The sequence below is a fragment of the Cydia amplana genome, chromosome 2 (assembly GCF_948474715.1).
Source record: "Cydia amplana chromosome 2, ilCydAmpl1.1, whole genome shotgun sequence".
Classification (NCBI taxonomy): Eukaryota; Metazoa; Arthropoda; class Insecta; order Lepidoptera; family Tortricidae; genus Cydia; species Cydia amplana.
The window spans coordinates 7,772,099-7,793,177 of record NC_086070.1 but is presented as its reverse complement, the minus strand read 5'-3'; the positions used below and the strand labels follow the sequence as shown (position 1 = coordinate 7,793,177).

Here is a 21,079-nt window from a genome sequence, read left to right as displayed (position 1 = left end):
GGGATATCTAAATTATAAAGACGTTGCTAGAAAAACATCAATTTGATTGTCATTAGATTCACCTAATAGCGCTTCTTCAAAGGTTTGTAGGTTGGGCGAAGCCGGCTCCGCGGCGCGGGCATTGCGCGCTCGGCGGTCCCCGAAAGCACACGCGCACTTCGTTACGCAATTGACGAGGCCGCGTCCCGTCCGCGCCTCGCGTAAGTTTATCAACCACAACATAATTCCAAGCTGCGTTACGAAATTCATCAATCCTTTACGAGACCTTCAGTTGACTTCAATGCTGTCTGAAACTGTTTTTGATCGTGACACGGTTAAATCAAATATGTGCACGCGCATGTCCCAATGGTGATTTGTTTTGATTGTTAGTAGGCAGTTTTTGGTTTGCGAAGATGATTAGGATACAAGTTTTCTTCACGTTGCTCGTGTTGCTTTACATAGCGGCGAAATCGGGTAAGTTTTTTTTTCATTTAATTTCTGAATAGTTTTACCAAGCCGCATAGTCAGCAGCAGCAGAAGGCGCTAATCCGGGAGTCTATTAAAAATAATCTGAATACAGTTCATATCTGATAACATGATTATAATTTTGGATTTAATAATGGATGATCGATTTTGGATATCTGGTCCGGTTAGCGACTTCAGTTTCTGAATGTGCTTGTAATATATTTAGCGGCTAATATCTATATTTTATTTATTTATTTTAGTCTCCCTTACCATTCGGTGTTAATACCGTTGTTATAGTTTTTTTTTTTAGCTTTAGAAATAAGTTAAACAATCTTGATGTGTCTTTTAATTGAAAAACACATTTTAAAAATAAGTTACGCCAAATATGTAACAATTATGGATCTAATACGATCATTTATATTTTATATTCTTCTGCTTTCATAAGTAATAGTTTTTGATTTTTAAAAAGCGTTTTTGAATTAAAAGACCTGTCAAGATTGCTTACCTTCTTGCAAGTTCTTTCTAATGCTAAAAAAAACGAACTATAGGTATATAGGTACTTAATATTGGTATGTATGTATATGATCTAAAGCTACGCGAACGTCGTGTTCACCATGATGCACACGACTGTTTGCGAGAAACAATTAAAACTTGCATTTTTTATTTGAACATATTATATATAGGGTGCGGACTGTGTACACAACTAGAATTAGCAAACAAACAATACCTAGGTAATTTATTTATTGCAAAAAAAGGGTAACGTTTACAGGTCTTTAAATGTAAGTAAACAGTAGTTTGTTTCACCTTTTCAGCTAGGGATATCCGTAGTCTAGATTTTTCCGTCACATCTCTGGCTGAGAAATCTCAGGTAGACACATGGTAGACATAATTTCCTTTGTTACTCGTACATTAATGAGTTACTTTACATTACTAGTCTAAACGTGCCCAATAGATTTTTTCACCACATAGATGGACACATCTGTACGAATATCCTTAGTTATTATCACAATTAGGGATTGCAAACATTCGAAACTTTCAGGTATTCGAATATTCGACTTTTTCTGACGACATATTCGAATATTATAAAAAATAAGAAAAGGAACGGGAAATCGGTTTATTACCGTTTTATTCAAAAGCTTTTTTCACATATTGCTAAAACTAATGTCATTTTGCAGAAATCCACTTAATTGACTTGATTTTATCATCCTACTATGAGATGCCCACATTTATAAAAACAAGTATAACGCAAAAATTTGAAGTATTCAATATTTCTAGATAACACTTTTATTATAAATGCGCGTCGTTGCCTGAAATAATATACTTTAACCACCCAAACACCTAGGTATGTAGGTATGTAAGAGATTTTTTTTTGTATTTCCATTATTTTCCGATTTAAATTAACTTGTAGTCGCTCAGAGGCCTGTAAAAAGGCCTTTAATATCATTGTATTTTGAATCTTTATTGACTTTATTGTGATCTTTATTTATCAAATAATTATGCTACAAATAAAAGTAATTAATTACAACTAACAAAAATAAAATAACCTAATAACTAAATATATACTAAACTAAAACTACCTAAAAAGTAAAAACCTACAAATAAAAAATTGGCCCCAAGTCTGTGCCGACAGGTAGGGTGCCCAGAAGGCTGGCGGCGTTGCCGCGCTGAACGGCAACGCCAATGCGTTGGACGAGGTATGCTCCAGCCTTCCGGTCACCCGTTGCGTCGATAAGGCGCTTGACTTTATTTGTTTTGGCAAGTTTTGATTCCTAATGGTCGGCTAATTATATTTTATTGGAATATTTAACCTTTTCAACGCTTTTCGTCCCATGCTATAATGTGGCTTATACGCCAAATGGTTGTAATATGAAGAGCGAAAATAAACCTTATCTGTCAGCAGGAAAATTGCTTTGACAGCGTCCGTCATAGCCTTTTTAGTGGCTGTTGGCGTCATGGGCACGACAGCACTCGACCACTTTAGTGGCTGTTGGCGTTGAAAAGGTTAAGGGGAAAAGTTAGTTGACTACTGGGTGCCGAGACTGGGTGGATTAAATGTGCATGGTTAGATAACCTAATTGGGCAGGTTTGGTATGATCAAATTTGCGAATTGCGATAAGTGGCAAGGTTTAGACTTCAAAAATTCGCTTAAGGTACTGAATAAACAGAATGACACTTTAACTTAAAACTTATACGCACCGTAAAAATAACATATGTATGAATATCTACTTGTTGATTTCGTTTTCTTTCAAATTGAGTTAGGTTTCACTGTATTCACGAAGTCTATCGAGAGGAATACAGTAAAAATATTAATTCCTTTGCATTTGGGTATACCTACCGTTCCTCATTCACTGTAAATACCCGCAAAACACACAGAAACTGTAACTACAGCGGATGAAATAGATTTTTTAAAGTAATAAAAAATATTCGAATATTCGAAACCTGAGCGGCCGAATATTCGAATATCAAAACAGGTCGAATATTTGACAAATTCGAATATTCGAATTGCAAGCCCTAATCACAATAGCAAGTCTAAGAGAGAGATAAGATAATCCATAGATTTCCTCCCAAATAATCTTTTCGTCTGGTTACGTGGGGGTTGAAACATTTCGCGTTAAAGGTAGGTACGTGTTCACAATTGGAACGCGCCAGAAAGTTTAACGACCAATATAATATACTTATGCTTCTTGAAATGACTGTCTACTCCTGAAACGATTGCAGAGAGTTCGGAGACAGGGCAGCGTGTGAAGCGTATCCGCGCTGACAGCGCGCCGGTGGCGCGCGACCCGGCGCAGGCGCTGGACGCGCCCGAGCCCGACGCGGCGGCGCCCGCGCCCGTCGCCTTCCTCAGCCCCTCCGTCAAGGAGTATCTGGAGCTCGGAATGGCGATACCCGGTGAGTTTATTTAAAGTTCAATAGTATGTGTGAACTAAAAGCACAAACGCAATAGAAACGGCCTCTCGCAGTAACCACAGATACTATATTTATCATTATCATATGCTATGCCATTGCCAATTTCTAAACCTCAACTACCTATCTATGCTATGCATAGGCCTTTGTATTCGATTAACAGCCGCTCTTATCAAGCTCTTACTTTGATATAATCATCCTACGAGACGCTTCCATCAAGCATATATTTTCAAGACGCTTCCATCAAGGAAGTAGTACGCAATCCTTTGTTCAATTGGCTGCTCAAGCTGCTGAACATCAATCAAGTTAACATATGACGTCAACGTAAGTTTAAAAGAATCGTGTTTTGTTTGATATCGCGTGGGCGACTTAGTAGGATCTTCATTTGTCAAAGCTTTTTGTAAAGCATGATTGAAGCTTGCGTAGGTACTTATGTTTGACTTATGTGATGTTCCGAAGGTGACATCACAATGATGTTCCGCATATTGTGGGTCATACCATTGACGTAAATGGGTCATTTAAATTAGATAAGTCTATTTCTAGAAACCGTAGGTAACTTCCGATACATTAGATGTTAAATATTGAGTATATTGACATTATTAGCAAATCGACCCTTGTTATTTCCTCTAAACCAGTGGTCGGCAACCAAATAGTAGTTATCGAAGTTGACGCGGGCCGTACTTTGTTAATATTTATGACTTTATCAGACATTGTCGTTTGTCAATATTACATACAAAATAGCCAGGGAGGCTCGCGGGCCGCAAGTGACAGGTTCACGGGCCGCAGGTTGCCGACCGCTGCTCTAAACTAAACGATTTTGGTATGTAGGTATATTAATTAGGGTTGAAATTTCGATAAACAGCACCTATACCTAATAGGTATTAAATGTGCGAGTGTAGAGGCAATAAGATTAACTATTATCTAATCATTTACTTATTAATAAAATAAAGAAATAAATGGTAAATGGTAAAAGTAAATTTATTTCTAAATGGGAGAATTCTTTCCTCCTGGGCAAAAATGGTCAGCTTGACCGTACGTACTTAATACCTACTCGTCGTAAACGTATGGCTGCCCTTTAGGCGAGCACGCAACTAAATATCATTTTTGACATCATCATATACCTAATATAATATGATTTGACATCATCATATCATATAATATGATATATGACAATATTTTTGACATCATCGTGTTGTAGGCTAAAAGGCACGAAATGTGAAATGCTTGACAAATGTTGACAATAGTTATTTGTACAACAAGAGATCAAAGTTTGATATTTCTTCGAGTGCTTATTTTGAGTCCCGTGCAAGCGAAAGATTCTATAATAGATTCACGAGCGTAGCGAGTGAATCTAATTTAGAATCTTGAGCGTAGTAAGGGACTCAAAAGCGCACGAGATGTAAATAACTTTGATCTCGTGTAGTACACAACATTTTTCACCTCAGCAGTGAGAACATATTAGTGAACCCGAAAAATGTATTCCTTCTTCATCACTTACCTCTATTCACTCATGTTTTCTTAAGATATACCAACAATTAAATTTTCATCTCAGCAGCTTGAACAAGGGTACTTTGCTACTTAAAAACAGTGAGCAAAATCGCATTTTGCTCACTGAGTGAGCAAAATCGCATTTTGCTCATTTTGTGTCACTCAGTGAGCAAAATGCGATTTTGCTCACTGTTTTTAAGTAGCAAAGTACCCTTGTTCGAGCTGCTGAGGTGAAAATGATATTTAAGACACGCTTTTTGCGTTTACAGATCAATGATCTGAGATCATATTAGTCATCAATTGTCTTGTGAAGTTTAGATAATGTTAACGAGTCTAAAGTTAATCTTTTCTCTATTGTTTCATGGAAGTTCCGGTTCGAGCCCCATAATTTATTTTATATTGAATAGATTGTTTGTTTGCCGGCTACGTATTTACCTAACTATCGGCCCTGACATTTCATTATTGGAAAGATTGCATTGTACGATACCTAATAAATAGGTATAATATAACATTAGTAAAAATGCAGATAGATTCTAAACCAGAGCCCGAAAATGCCAGAATGTATTGTAGATACAATCTTTAATACATTCTGGCATTTCCAGGTTCTGTAAGACCTTTATAAATAATGTGAGAAGTAACATTCCAATAAATAAGTAAATTATAAATAGATTCAACTTAGTGGGAAATGCATTTCTATAATGCAGGTGTAAATTAACTACCTACCTACTGCCATAATTTTTTTTTGCGGTATTTCCGGACCGATATGAACTTGAAACCTTCAAGAAAAAAACTTAAGTTTAACGTATGCGTATGCGTAAGCGTAGCGTATGGGCGACGGTAATCGCTTACCATCAAGCGATTCGTTTATCCCCTATATCACAAAAAAATCTTACAAAATACATTTGATTATAATCATTAATCATACTACTTACATATAGGGTCATAAGTCACGATTTCGTTTATTTTTTAAACATTATAGAGCACCTAATAATAATAAGCGGTGGTGGCCGAGTGGATATGACGTCCGACTTTCAATCCGGAGGTCGCGGGTTCAAATCCTGGCTCGTACCAATGAGTTTTTCGGAACTTATGTAAGAAATATCATTTGATATTTACCACTAGCTTTTCGGTGAAGGAAAACATCCTGAGGAAACCTGCATACATCTGCGAAGAAATTCAAAGGTGTATGTGAAGTCCCCAATCCGCATTGGGCTAGCGTGGGGACTATAGCCCAAGCCCTCTTGCGCATGAGAGGAGGCCTGTGCCCAGCAGTGGGACGTATATAGGCTCACATTATTATTTTATAGAGCACCTATGATTTGTAGTTTCTTCTATAAACTTCGCAACTTCGATTACTATGAAATAATGAACGTGCGCATAAAATTGAATATCGTTCCATATCTGCCAGCAACGCGCAATGTATCATGCCAACTACTGTTACTACTCGTACTTACGACACGACCCAACGTGTTAACTGCATCAACATATCTAGTAATGCAATTGTTCGGCTTACTTGCAACTTTGTTACCGTAATAGGTACTATGTATTTATGCAAATAGTGATACCTACTATACGTATGTAATTTGTGACTGAAAGAAAGTCATTGTATTTGTGATTAATGAATGCAGATGTAGACGTGGGCTGTACCGCCCTAAAGTTTCAAGGTGAGCCCATGGTGCCGTGCCGAGCGCAGCCTTGCAATCGCAAATCCGTTGTCTTAGCTTTAGATCACCAAGGGATTTGCTTTAGATCTTAATTGAGCTAACAATCACGCATTATGAACAAGGTCGGAGTCGTGTGCTGTGCGTTGCTTCAGGCATCCGTTGTTCAAATAACTGCCTGCGCAATCCGTGCTACCGATATCGGCTTTTTATTCTTCTATGTTTTTTATCATTAATAATTTCGATTCGAAAATTATTAGGATCACATAAGTGATACGTGATAATAAAGCGCCTACATTTTAGATTCGTATTCGTTTTTGAAAAATGCATGTAACTATAACTGTATACCGTACTTATAAAATTCATAAGATGCTATTTAAAGGTATACACTGTAAGATCTGAAGCAAGGTAGAATAAATATTATAAATATGATTCATTCATTAGGAACCTCGGTCGTCCGAGGCCTATTCGCGTGCGAGAAGAAAACATCGAGGTTTATTTGTAGAATAAGAAGTTGCGTAGTCTCGTGCCTAACTGCCGTATTCGAACTTCAAGATATTCACAAGAGACGACACGTATACTAGATCCATTCTAGATACGTTATAGTTTAGATTTCAACTAGTTCTCTTTTGCAGCGCAATTCGGGCAACCAATGTCACTTGTACGATAGATCGTGTTAGATATCTATTATATGTGAATTAGATCTCTAAGTAATATCTTGTGGAAATCGTTCAAGAGTATCTCCAGAATCGCAAAAATGTCAAATTTGACAGTTTAGATCTTAAACATATCGTTATCGTATCTTGGCGATGTCTAAAAGATATCTAACAGATGTCTATTACAAAATCCGAATCGGGCCCTAAGAATTATAGGTACTCAGGTTTCGTTTATTAGCACATATATAGGTAGGTATTGCAGATGCATCGTTTGCCGTGCCAGAGATTAGGAAATATATTAGTTTATTGGCAACGCATGTCTTTACGCACGTTTAAATGGGCCTCCTTGTGTCATCCGTTCTAATGCTGCATTAATATTTATACTACGTGTATAGAGTGGAGAGTAGATAATACATCTATGTGATTTGTTAATTTACTTTGAGTACTTAAGAACTAGCGCTAGTATTTACTTACCTACTTACTGATCAATCCCAACAAAATTAAAAACGGAAAGGTCTTCCACCAAGTGCCTTCATAGTCGGCAGTCATAATCTGTCAGATAATACTTTCAGAAGATATACTTGAAGGCTATTGTTAGTTACTGTACATATTTTCATTAATTTTGGCTGCAGTGCAGTTCATACGTAACTTGTAATTGGCAAAATGTGACTAAGTATAGTTTAAGTTTAGTGTCAGTAAATGCGACTCTCCGTGACATTACATACTGAGCCTGAGGTCGCCACGAAGGCAGTCATGTGTGGGCATTATAAGAATCTCAACTACCGTAGCTAGACCCTTTGTATCGGGCTATGTTACGCGTATTGCCCCAGAACTGTATCCCCACGCGGGTCAATCTGACTGCTGTATTATGCGTTTACTGTGCGTTGTAGGAAATAATGCACTCTGACCTCTGCGGTAGAGACATAATAGACAACTTAGTGATAAGTTCATAACTCACAAATTCATTCATAGCTTAAGTTTTTAGGTCATGGTAGCAGATACTACGGTCGAAAGTGCCAAGGTCGATCGCTTGCCCTAGGCTCACTTAGAAGCGTTCAATTAAGCTTTTGAATTTTTGTGGATGCGGTTTAACAACAATTTACATAATTATACTTAATCGCTTTGCAATATTTATGCAAATTTGCATTTCACTTCACAATTGGATGTAGGTATAAAAAAACTCAAGCTATTGCAGTGCAATTCACCTATTTGCTCAACCAAACGGGTAGAAAAAGATCTTTGTAATTGATAGTTATGATATATTGTCTCAGTATCGAAGGAGCAGACAGGGTCGATAAATCATGCAAATGTTGCTTTTAGCGGTCCTCTGGAGGCAGTTTAATAAAAATGGCTGTAACAAAACTTGCTGGCAAACTGGTTTGGCTGCTGGTCTAGCAAGCCCGATGTGGGAATAACGCGCGGAGGATGCGTTTGCGAGATGTATATGTCGGCGGCCGATCGTAAGATCAGGCAGATCGTAATGTTCCTGTGTAATGTTTTGACGATAGTGATATTAAAGCAATATATAGGTAGGATAGGTTCGTTAGCCATAAGTGGTTTAAATGAGCGCCTACCTACTTCACGACACGAGCTGAGCCGCTCGGAAGATCATAAACACTTTAGTTACCTAGTCTAACCTTATTAACCAGTAAAATCATGTATGCCTGAATGATAAGGCTTATCAAAAGCATGCTTTACTTAGCTATCATCATTTCTCATATGAAATCGGATGAAAATTTATCTGAAAAACTATTTTAATTACCAAGCAATAAAGCTAAATCATTTACAGTTATATCTATTAAAGATATTACAAAGATGAGGTATGTTTGAAGGTTCCTAGCAGATGACTGTTCAATCTCGCTACACAATGGGCTTTGGAATTAATCTCGCTATAAATATGAATAGCCCCAAGCAAGCCTGCAACGCGTAGCATCGCGCGTTGAATTCTTTTACTGAGCGTACTTCGTGCCGAATTATCAATTTGGTTTCAACGAATGAGCTAAGTTGAAAGATCCTAATTACGTGGTCCAACTTAAACATATTGCTTAGCAATTTTATTCATTTTTATTAAAGAATGTTATTGTTAATCCGCTTATTATTAAATAGTTTTATAAGCATATCTGAAGCTAAACAATTATGCTTTAGAACCTTAAGTGTGTTTCAGTTCGACACAAGTTATCATTGAGTACGGTTCGTGCATATGCAGGATTTATTAACACGAATTATCAACGCATGGGCGTGGTGTTAACTGACAATAAGCACTGGTTTGTTTGGCTCTAAGCATGGCGTTGCGAAATGTGTAGTTACGTGGTCCCCGGGCAAGGCTGCAGGCTTCGCTGGTGACATTTAGCGCGACAATGATAATTGTTTCCTGCGATCACGTAACTTTTGACAATAAAACAATGGTATTGGTGGATAATTGCCGGCGCATGCAAGACGTGGCCCGGCCGCAAATACCTTTGCCCTGTGCCAACTGACACCGACATGCGTGTGCCAGCCACATACAATGGCATACATATATGTAGGTATATAAAATATTAATTTACTATCACCACAATGAGTCAAAGCCTTTTCCTTACTGCACACATTGCTGGACTCAAATGTAATTTATCTTTCTGTCTGTGTCTATATAATTTTGTCTGCTGTCTTTGTATTGTTGTTGTTATCCTTTTCTTTTTCTTTGTTTTTCATCTTTTTGTCCTGTGTATGTGTACTTTATCGAATAAATGACTTTTCTTTCTTTCTTTCCATCTTTAAAAACATTTTTATTAGAATGAAATTACCTCAGAAAAATTAGTGTGGTTAGTCATTTCATTATTTGCACTAGGTTAACAACAACATTTAACTTTGACATCCTTCAACGGTTTAAAATTACATACCGTACCTACTCAATTAAATTGCATATGGTAAAATTAACGTATCTTCTTAACTGTTACAAACGTAATATCCTTGACCTACTCATGTCTTAACGATATGGAACAATACTTGCGAATTTTCTAACGCTAACGCTAAATATCTTGTTGCTTGCTCTACATATGCACTTATGAAATATTGTAATCATATGATGCGCTATTAGTCAGCTGGTCATTAATAATACGTGTTAAATGGCGGAACACTCGAGTGGCACTGGTAATATAACAATTAGGTCTAAAGTGGTTCTAGCTCCTATGTTTATGGTGATACAGTCTGAAATCGGTTATTATTGCATATGACGTGTCGGGTGCGGTGTCGCGGCGCGCTTGCGCCATCGGTTGCGCCACCCGGTCCTGTAGGTACCTACCTATTGTGCATGATAAAGATAACGTCAAAACAAGCTTTACTTACACCTTTTACTGTCTTATGTGCCTAGTTACTGAGCTTCAAATAATCTCTGAAATATTGAATTGCTGTAATGCATCTTGCATCTGTCAATCTATGTATATTATCGCTGTCTATGTTTACCTATAGTATTTGCCTACAATTTCTAATTCTTAGATATAATACGAACTGCGACGTTTCCAATTCTTCTATTACTAATGAATTAAGTTTCACTAAACAACATTAAAACCGGCGTTATAGAGGGATAAAATAGATACACTATTACATAATTATCGTCAAACTAATGTGTATAGATAGGATATGGTTGGTGCCACATTGAAAGGCAGACGAATCCAGTCGAGCCGGTTTCCGATCAAAGATGTCAATACACATTAAACTGTGATGAGATAGTTGATATCACACCGAAGTTTTAGGAAAATAAAAGTAAATGAGCAGAACGCATAATAGGTTTTGCTAATATTGTAGGTCTTATGCTCAGAGGTATGTATTGTTTTTATAATGGTATCTTCTTCTTCATACCCCCCTTTGAATCGACACGATTAATTAACGCGTTTCGATATAATAATAATCAGTTAGGTACTGATTAACAATGACTTCATTTAATAAATAATGGCGTGAATGACGTAAATATTTTGTTGCTGGTTATTTTTTGTTGTATCTTGCTTATAAAGAGTTACTACTCGAAGGCACATCCTTTTTTTATGAAAACTTCTGAAACATTTCATTCTCTACGCTAATAAATACCTTACCTAACTATGATTCAATATTTATTTCACTGTCAATGTGAAAAATATTAACAGGTCTGGTATTGGAGTACCAGTTTTTTAACACATCCTGTTGTATTACATAATAAGAACACGAATTTGACCTCGCCTCGGTGTCCTCTCTGACCTTATGTTTATTTAGGAAACTATTTAGCGGATCGAGTAACTTAATCGACGATTCTAGAAATATCAAGGAATATTTCAAACTAATAACAAATTCATCATAAACTTCGCGATGTCCCGGATTTTTGCCACGGCGCGCACATATATTGCGCGCGATACTTTACCTTAGTTGTTCTTAGGTAATTAGTAGTCCGTGAGTTTATAAAAAAAAGCAACCCTTTGTTAACTTTATTCGTGATTAGGTATTTACCGGAACGGAATTTTAACGGAAGTCTCCCAAAGCTATAAAGCGCTGCCCCAATAGTTGCCACTTACAATCTTAATAATCTAGTCTAATACCTTTAAACGAGCAATTCTTGTTTATTTATTTCTTTGTTTATTTCTTGTTTGTTTGTATACAGGTTGCTTCCTGTAACAGGAGCAATAAATTAAACTAAAGGCTGTACTCCTCAAACTGACCAACATTTGTTCAGCAACTTTTGAAAATTATGAATCCTTTAGACTTCCTCTTTGTCATACAAAATAAATATTGCCTTCAATGTATGCTGACATCAGTGTGTTTGACGTTGCTTGTCACGCTTTAAAACTTTAAATATAACAAAATTTGCAATACATTGCGTCTTAGAATAAACTTTAAAGTGTAATAAAAATCAAAACATGAGTTATTTTCAAAAGTTGCTGAACAAATGTTGGTCAGTTTGAGGAGTACAGCCTACAGTTTAATTTATTGCTCCTGTTACAGGAAGCACCCTGTATATATTTCGGGGATCTCGGAAACGGCTCTAACGATTTCGATGAAATTGCCTTATGGGGGTTTTTGGGGGCGAAAAATCGATCTAGCTAGGTCTTATCTCTGGGAAAACGCGCATTTTCGAGTTTTTCGCTCGGTCACCCAGATATTGCAAATTAATAGAGGTGACAAACGGGCTGTCAACTATTAAAATTAGGATGTTAGGTATAGGCCGCCTTTACACCTGTAAGTTTTACTTACGTAAGTAGGGACAAAGCTATTTGTTAGAATAAGATAACGATATTCATCTCTCATTCTGTGGTATAGCTGTGTCCCTACTTACGTAAGTAAAACTTACAGGTGTAAAGGCGGCCATAGACTTGGTAAACTTACCTCCGGACAGTTGATGGTCCTCGGCATAAAATATTTTATATCGAATGGTCCCATATCACTGAGAAGTTATCTGCATCGGCATTTACCTACGATCAGGTGAGATTGTGGTCAAATGCTTATTAAAAAAAAAAAACAACGGGTAGCACTCCGGAAGTGCCGATAGAAGTGAAAACTCACCTCACTATGTTACCGACGCCCGGTAACATGATACATACGTTTAGCAGAGATATTATATTTATTTATTATATATTATTATCATTCTCAAATAAGATCACACTTTTTCATTGACATGTTTATTTAAGTACATACTGCCATGACAACATCAAATTATTTGAACATAGGTAAAGAGTGTGTAAAAAGGTAAGTATAGGTTTTGAAAAGGAGTCCGCAACATAAATGTCAAATAACATTGAGTTTTTCTTTATTGTTTTAAATGCCATCTAAATTATGAGTGGCCACCTTACGGGGCTTACGGTCACGTGATCGCCTTACGCTGTCTCGAGTTTATCATTTTTTCCCCACCTCAAAAAGTGCCCAGCGCCGCTAAAGAAGTTTTCACTTCAAAAACATATTGCCGAGAATAACAAAATTAACTTCAATTAGGAGTATACGGAAACGAGACGTGGACATTAACCCAGCGTGATAGGGACAGATTGAACGCTTTTGAAATGTGGACATGGAGAAGAATGGAAGGTATAAGCTGGAAAGAGAGGAAAACAAACACGGAAGTATTGGATTTGGTAGGGGAAAAGAGATCCTTGCTGAAAACGATTGAGAACAGAAGGGGAAGCATGTTGGGGCCTTGGGGCACCTGATACGACACGATACCTACATAAAGACTATAATTGAAGGAAGAATAGAAAAAAAGAGAGGCAGAGGAAGGCCGCGACGTGCGTTTTTGGACCAAGCCAAAGAGAAGATCAACGTAGTGACGTATCAGGGCTCAAAACAGTGGCAGAGAGAAGAACAGAATGGCGATTACTCCACCGACAAGAACCAGGCTCTTAAAATTGTGATGATGATGATGATGATGATGATAGAGATTAATGGTTAACACCCTCTAAACGCCTGTGAAGGTACTCCGCCTAATTGCAACATTATGCAAGATGCCTATGGAAGCTCGCATTACGTAAAAGTTGGATCACTGCGGGTCATATCGCACGATAAATTAGTTGATAACTAGAGTTATTCGCACCGCAAAATGTTACCTGCTCATTCAATTATAGGTATCTTATGCCACTACTGTTCTTGCTCCTATTTAAGTTAGTTTCCAATAAGGAAAAGTCTCATTACAAGGCGAATGAAAAGCGTGTAATATTAAGTGGGCTGTGATGTGATTTGTTCACAGATGTAATCTCAAAATAGCCGGCGCTGAATATCTATGAAAATATAAATGGATTAACACAAGATTCTTCTAAATTGACTTGTTCTCGGTTATTGCAAAGTGTAGGAATAGCAAATCTAGTGCATATCAGATCAATTTCAAAGGAATTATATTTCAGTTACAATGGGTGCAGCAGCCGTTGCATTATGATTCAAAAGGGGCTAAAGGTGACTGCATTGCCGGCAGCAACTGACCGGCTTACCGCCGCTTCAGTACCATAAACTACCATAAGTTACTCGAATGAACACTAGATAATACTTAAATAGGTACAAATGCTCAATTCTTGGTTAAAGGCGCCGTGACGTGAGTTCCCTTCCTCGAACGCAGCTAGCTGAGCACTATCAGCCGTGTGCGTCCAGGATCGCGGATATCATTGTTATTGAATTGTTATTTTTAATAAGTTGTAACAAAAAAAGAGTAAATAATCGCCGAGTTCAATCAAAAATAAAATTACGCATTTTTCGAAGCAATTTTCATTTTCATAGCTTTGGTGCAAATCAAAAATAATGTTGCGTTTTAGACTTATGTTCGTGATAAGGTTTCGAATCGATTAAGTTACTAGAGAAAGGCTTCAATATTGTTATTCACTTATATACTATACTATTATATGGCAACTGTATTATGATCTAAAAAAGCGCAACTATTTTTCAAAAACTCTGCTGTCTAAACCCACTGCACCTTAACACCCAGACGGGTTTTGATGGCTGTATAACGATCGACAATAGATGGTAGCCGCGCGGCGGTGCGAGTAAGGGAAAGCGCCTATTGCAATGCAAGCGAACTTTCGTTATCTTTAAATACCGGTAGAGCTATTGTGCCTAAGATCGTGCTGATGGCAGACGATCCATTTTGACTTAACGATTTAATGAATGGGCTTCGAGACCGGGAAATTAGGTAACTTTGCAAAGGTTAACTGTGACCCGTTCCTTTTACAATCGCGGTGGGAAGATAACCATGTATACAAGGTAGTTACTACAACAATTATATCTGTACTACTTGTATATTGAAGAAATTCTTGTAACTATAAAATACTTTCTATTACAAGTTTTCAAAATTTGTTTTAAAGATTGTAGCTTTGTGATATGTCAGAAGATTCCTGCCTTAGTCACTTATGCAATGAGTAGGTAAGTGAGGCAGTATTGTGGCAATATAAATAAACAATTCACACCTACATATGCCTAAGATCAATCCTATCAAATCAAAAATATTATATTGATATAGGTAGTGGGTACTTGAGTAGTTACGAAGAAATAAGTAGGTAAGTAGTTCGTGAAATAATAAGACATTAAATCAGTAACATGATGATTTTCTGGCTTTTTCCTTATAGAAGTATTTCAAAGGAACTCGTGATTATCTGTGGGAATTTCGGTTGGACCTACCTAGATTTAGGCTGATTACAGAGCTCTGGAAAATAACTAAGTAAAGATGCAACTATTTTTATTTCATGATATTGGGCGCAATGTAAAAGGCGTTTGAAAAAAACATTTATACAACCTATTTACTTACTTATATGACAAAAAAAATAATAACCTAAAATAAGTAGCACAGCAATCAGTATTACCTAACGCTTTATGTATCCATGAACTACGTACTATACGTTCTTGCATGTTTGTTATGTAATACATGGAACATATTATAATACAATTGTTAAGTTTGTATTTATCCCATAATAAATTTGCAATCGCATGGTTTTCAGGTAAACCTGGCACGGACTACCCGGTGCTGGGCGCGGTGCCATACACCAACTTCTACTGCGACGACCAGCCCTACCCCGGCTTCTTCGCGGACATGGAGACGCGCTGCCAAGGTAACAACCGGTTTAGCCTAGTTACAGGCACTTCCAGATAAACTCGGCACAGATCAGCCAGTGCTGAACAGACCCCTTACTACATGGATGTCAGTTATTAAAAAGGATCTCTCCAATAACAATTTAGATCCAGCGACGACCCAGAGACGATATCTCTGGAGAAGGAGGATTAGGAGCCGACCACAATTAGAAATGGGACAAGGCCGGAAGAAGATCAGCCGGTGCTGGATGCAGTGCCCTGCACGACTACTGCGTGGATATACTTTAGGTTAACACATGCCAAGGTGAGTGTCGATTCGAGTCTGTTTCCAGCTTGGCACTCGGCTGGGCACGATGCCGACTATCAACCTACTCTATCTATATTGCGACATAACTCTACCCCGGCTTCCTCGCAGACCTAGAGACTCGCCGCCAAAGTGAATAACGACTTGAGCCTAATTACAACCATTTCCAGGTTCCAAAACTCGGCACAGACTAGCTGGTTGCACAGCACTATCTTCGCCTGCGACCAGCCCTTCCCTAGCCTAGTTTCTGGTCTAACCTAGCTAAACAAGATAAATTGTGGGCAATGCTAAGACTAGCGCCGACTGCCGTAGGCGATCTTTAAAATATGACATTTGAGTGAATAGATATCTTTTAGGTAGGTAATCAGCATGTTCCATCCTAGACTGCATCGGCACTTACCTGCTTATCAGTTACCATCAGGTGAAATTGTGGTCAAATGCTAACCTTTTTCCAATAAAAAAAATTATGTTTTACGTGAACAACATTTCCTTAAAAAATGGGTCCATTGTGCTTAATGGACCGTTTGTTCTTTATTCAACGGGCCAATGAGGAAGTTGCTTATAACTACTTAGAACAGTTCTTAATACCTAATCGATATCACGTGATATAAAACAATGGGTGCATTATAATTATAAACTTCATAAAGTACTTATACCTATGGGAAATATTACGAGTATGTAGGTAACCCTCTTAAAATTTCTCAAGTGCACATAAAATACCAACAATAATGTCCTGAGCTCAAACCACTAAAATGACAATATTCTCCCACGATAATGCTGTTAATTGAAAGCCAATTCTATTTCACATAGGTAATTATCTATTACATTAATTATGGGCAATTTAATTATAAAAACTTTAAAAGGCACAGTATGGAATTCCCGGTTTTTTGTTAGGTATTCTCCGAATGTTTGTAAAATTGATTTAAAATGGGGAAGTTGCTCCTCGTGTTTTAATTTAAATTAATTTGAGTTTGTCAAATACCGTCTAAAGGTACTGCATATAGTTTCTAACAGCCTTGCGTAGAGATGAGTAATATAAACATAAGCCAATTGACCTTATGGTTCACATAGTCCGAGGTCAGCTAATTATAACAAAAACCGACCCGGAAGGCGACCGCGTCAATTGGTAGGTCAAAATCGTGAGATCCGGAAAAAACTGACTCAAATTTTAATTTATTTTCGTTCAGATATACTTAGATCAAAATATGGTCTTTATATTTTATAGCATCTACATTGGCATACGGAGGCTTACCTATATCGTACTATCATGTCATGAAACATGGGTTCAGAATGTGATAAATCAGTTGTGGATACATTTGAAACCGTTAAATCTGCACCGAAAGCGTGATAGTCGAAACGGTTTTGACTTATGAGACTTCTATACCTAAATACATATTGGTGTACCTACAATTATAGGACTTGGAATTTTAGTACTGATACCATAGAAGTCTGATGATTGTGTAAATTGTGCATACAGCCACCATCAGATACATCAAGGTAGGGTAAACTACCTAATGATTAATCCTTTAAAGTACGTATATGGTAGGGTAAACTATCTAAGGATAAGCCGTAGGTAAGCTAATAAGGGTAAGCCTGTGTTGCTATAGGAGCTTAGATAGTAGTTACACATGGGAATGAAACGGGAATATACCTAATTAACCTAGCACTAAGTGTAAAGCAAGAGGGCGCTGTCGTAATATACACAGATAGCCAGGCAGCACTAAAGGCACTAAAGAAAATATCAGTCACCTCCTCTCTCGTGAGAGAATGTCGAGAGGAGCTCAACTTGATAGGCAAGCAAAGAAGTGTCACGGTGGCATGGGTACCAGGACACCAGGGAGTAACGGGAAATGAGAAAGCAGACGAGCTGGCGAGGATAGGGGCGGAGACGGAATATATAGGTCCGGAACCGGCTCTGCCTATGTCACCGGATGTCACGAAGGGAGTAATAGAGAAGGTAAAAGAGATGGAACCACAGAGAGAATGGGAAGAAGAGACTGGGTGTAGACAGTCGAAGATGATGATCAAAGGGTTAGACCACAGGAGAACCAGGTATCTTTTGAAACTAGGTAAGAGCAGTCTGAGACTACTGACAGGTATCATTACGGGTCACAATACTCTCAACAGACACCTTAAGATAATGGAAATTAGTAGAGACGCCTCCTGCCCACACTGTGGTAAGGAGGAGACTAGCTTACATTTACTAGCAGAATGTACGCGGCACCGCGATATAATACATTCGGTAGAGACACACTGAAAGAACACGAACTAAAGGACGTCGAACTCAAAGATGTCCTTCTGTTCTGCAGGAAAACAAGAAGATTCGAGGAGAATAGTGTGTGAATGCCGCCGGGACAGCAACCTGCAGCTCCAACTCCAGGGAACAGGGCTGAATGAACGCGACACGCGATCGACAGCCCGCCTGCATCCGGCCGGGCGTCCCTACACTACATCTACATCTAGCACTAAGCAATGAATGTAGGTAAATAAAGTACCAACTGCAAGAAAACCAAAATTCTGACCATCTCTAAACACAGATCTTTACATAATCCAATATCTATACAGAACACAGTAATAGAACAGGTTCCACAATATAAGTACCTAGGAAGTATAGTACCAATTACTCCAGATGCACGGCGGACATCAAGCAGAGGATTGCAATGGCTAAAAAAGCATTCCATAGCAAAAAACACCTGCTCAAAACACATATCTCGAAGAATGTGAAAAAACGCTTAACTAAGGTGTATATCTGGAGCATTGCTTTATATGCGTGTGAGACGTGGACACTGACACAACGGGACAGAGGGCGATTGGAGGCCTCTGAAATGTGGTGTTGGCGGAGGATTCTAAGGATTAGCTGGACAGAAAGGAAGACGAACGAGAGGTACTGAGCATGGCAGGAGAGAAGAGATGCCTGTTAGACACAATAGCTAACAGAAGGGGCAAGATGGTTGGCCACCTGATACGGCACGACAGATTATTTTAAACATCCTGGAGGGCAAGATTAAGGATAAAAGACGCAGAGGAAGGCCTAGGATCACATATCTCAGCCAAATAAAATATAGAGTTTCTGTCGTGTCGTACGAGGGTGTTAAAAGGCTGGCCCAGAAAAGATAAGAGTGGCGATTACTCCACCGACAAGAGCATAGCTCTTAAATATTGATGATGACTAAAATATGTACCTACCTACACAACAGGGTATTTGACTACTAGTCAAATTAGTTTCTTTTTTCGAACTGTCAAAACGAGCATGTGACGTCACAATCAAATAACCTACTCTTTATAGTTTTATATGAGTTTTAAAATATAAACTGTCTCTAAAAATAACTGCTGTCTACGTTTCTCTATTAATCTTCTGGTGCTTTAGGTATTTCATGCATGGTGAAAAATGGACGGCAAAGTCGACGTTGCCGGTTAAAAAATAGGTCGCGAAATGCGTAGTTTATGGTCAGTCAAAAAATTAAATAGTTAAAACATTGAAGTTGAAGACTTTAGAACGAATCCTCAGCCAGCAAGTAGCTACTTCCGAACCTCGACAATAATGTACTATCAAATACCCTATTGGTAAAATAACATTAAAATAAATTAGTAGGTAACTTACTTTAATGATCATTGAATGTTAAATTAATTACATTAATGAATATAGTTATAATTTAGTAAGTGATTAAAACAATTATTCGGTATAAAACTGGCAATTTAATTGTTTTTTAAGTACATTGTCAATTTCAATACGAAAAGTGTACCATCGTCGAGAGCGTCATCTTCATTTAGTTTTCACCGGCCTTCCGTCAAGTCTAACAAGCCCTTGATTTGATAATTGTTTGCCCTTATCTGTCATTTTAAGATTTGTGTTTGTTAGATAATGACAACATTTAAAACATTTAAAAGAGACAAAACCGATTCCTTATAAACAACGCTTATCAAGATCGACTTGGTAATCAAAACCTTATTATAGGTATTTCTTGCCTCCGCCCATAACCAACTTTTTTCTTATTATTATCACACCTTCGGTCGGTCGACAACAGTTTTCCATTTGAACAATTATAAAATGAAAAAACTGTCTGGTTTCAGCGTGGCACTACTGCGACATCGACGGGCGGCAGGCGTCGTTCCTGTGCCCCAACGGCACGGTGTTCTCGCAGGGCGTGGCTTCCTGCGACTGGTGGTTCAACGTGCGGTGCGCGCTCTCGCCCGCGCTCTACCCGCTCAACGCGCGCCTCTACCGGCGGAAGTCGCGAAAGCAGGCCAGGCCCGAACCGCATCGAGTCATTGACAAGCAGTTGCTTGACGAGATCTTTCTGTAAACAAGAGTACTTTAAGGGATAAGTCTACATAGTTTGGTAGACTGTAAGGGCCACGATGACAGCCGATAAATGCTCGACGATCGTTAGTCCGGCTAGTGGTTCATCATTGAAAGCATAAAATTAAAAGGGTAACTGGAAATAGTCTAAGGACTTTAAGTGTGAATACTTATATTTTCTTATTATCCACCCGGTATAAATTTAGCGGTGATAGAACTAGTTTAAGAACAGTTTTTAACACGATTAGCTAGTTTTGGCTTATAACAACTTATTAGAGCGTTTTCACATTGTCCCTTCCGATATCGGATGTCCACGCCGTAAATATAGTGTGTCAAAGGACTGTTACATTTCAAACATAGACAGAGAGAATCATACTATCTTTGTCTTACACTAGTACTAGCACCCAAAAGAAAAGGAAAGGTATAGTTTTTTTAGTTCCTATTTACTGACAAATTGGTTTGACCATCTATATGACATTTTCCTCCCTTGTGACACAATCTGCTATTATGCCATAGGTGTGCCAGCAGCTATCTTCCTTCAATGGTTATCCGACATCCGATATCGAATGCGACAGTGTGAAAACCCTCTTACTTATATTACCAATCTAATTGGTTAGTGCTCCTCAGGACGCATTGCGACTGCTGTGCATAATATAAATATATATAGGAAACAGCAAGTACTTATATAAATAATACTGTAATATAATATGCGTATAACAAATCCTGGGTAAGACAAATACTTACTACTACTTACTTACCTGGCGCGATGACCCAAAATGAGTCTTGGCCTCCAACACAAGAGCACGCCACTTTGTTCGGT

The 21,079-nt window shown here is 38.1% G+C and overlaps 1 protein-coding gene across 1 annotated transcript; it reads left to right on the top strand.

The window, feature by feature from the left end:
* Positions 1-119: 119 nt before the first annotated feature.
* Positions 120-20,272, top strand: LOC134662050 (uncharacterized). Its single transcript, XM_063518319.1, has 4 exons — positions 120-453; positions 3,163-3,336; positions 15,565-15,675; positions 20,031-20,272. The coding sequence occupies exons 1-4, from the start codon at positions 393-395 to the stop codon at positions 20,261-20,263; spliced, it is 579 nt and encodes a 192-aa protein (XP_063374389.1). The 5' UTR covers positions 120-392; the 3' UTR covers positions 20,264-20,272.
* The last annotated feature ends 807 nt before the right edge of the window (positions 20,273-21,079 follow it).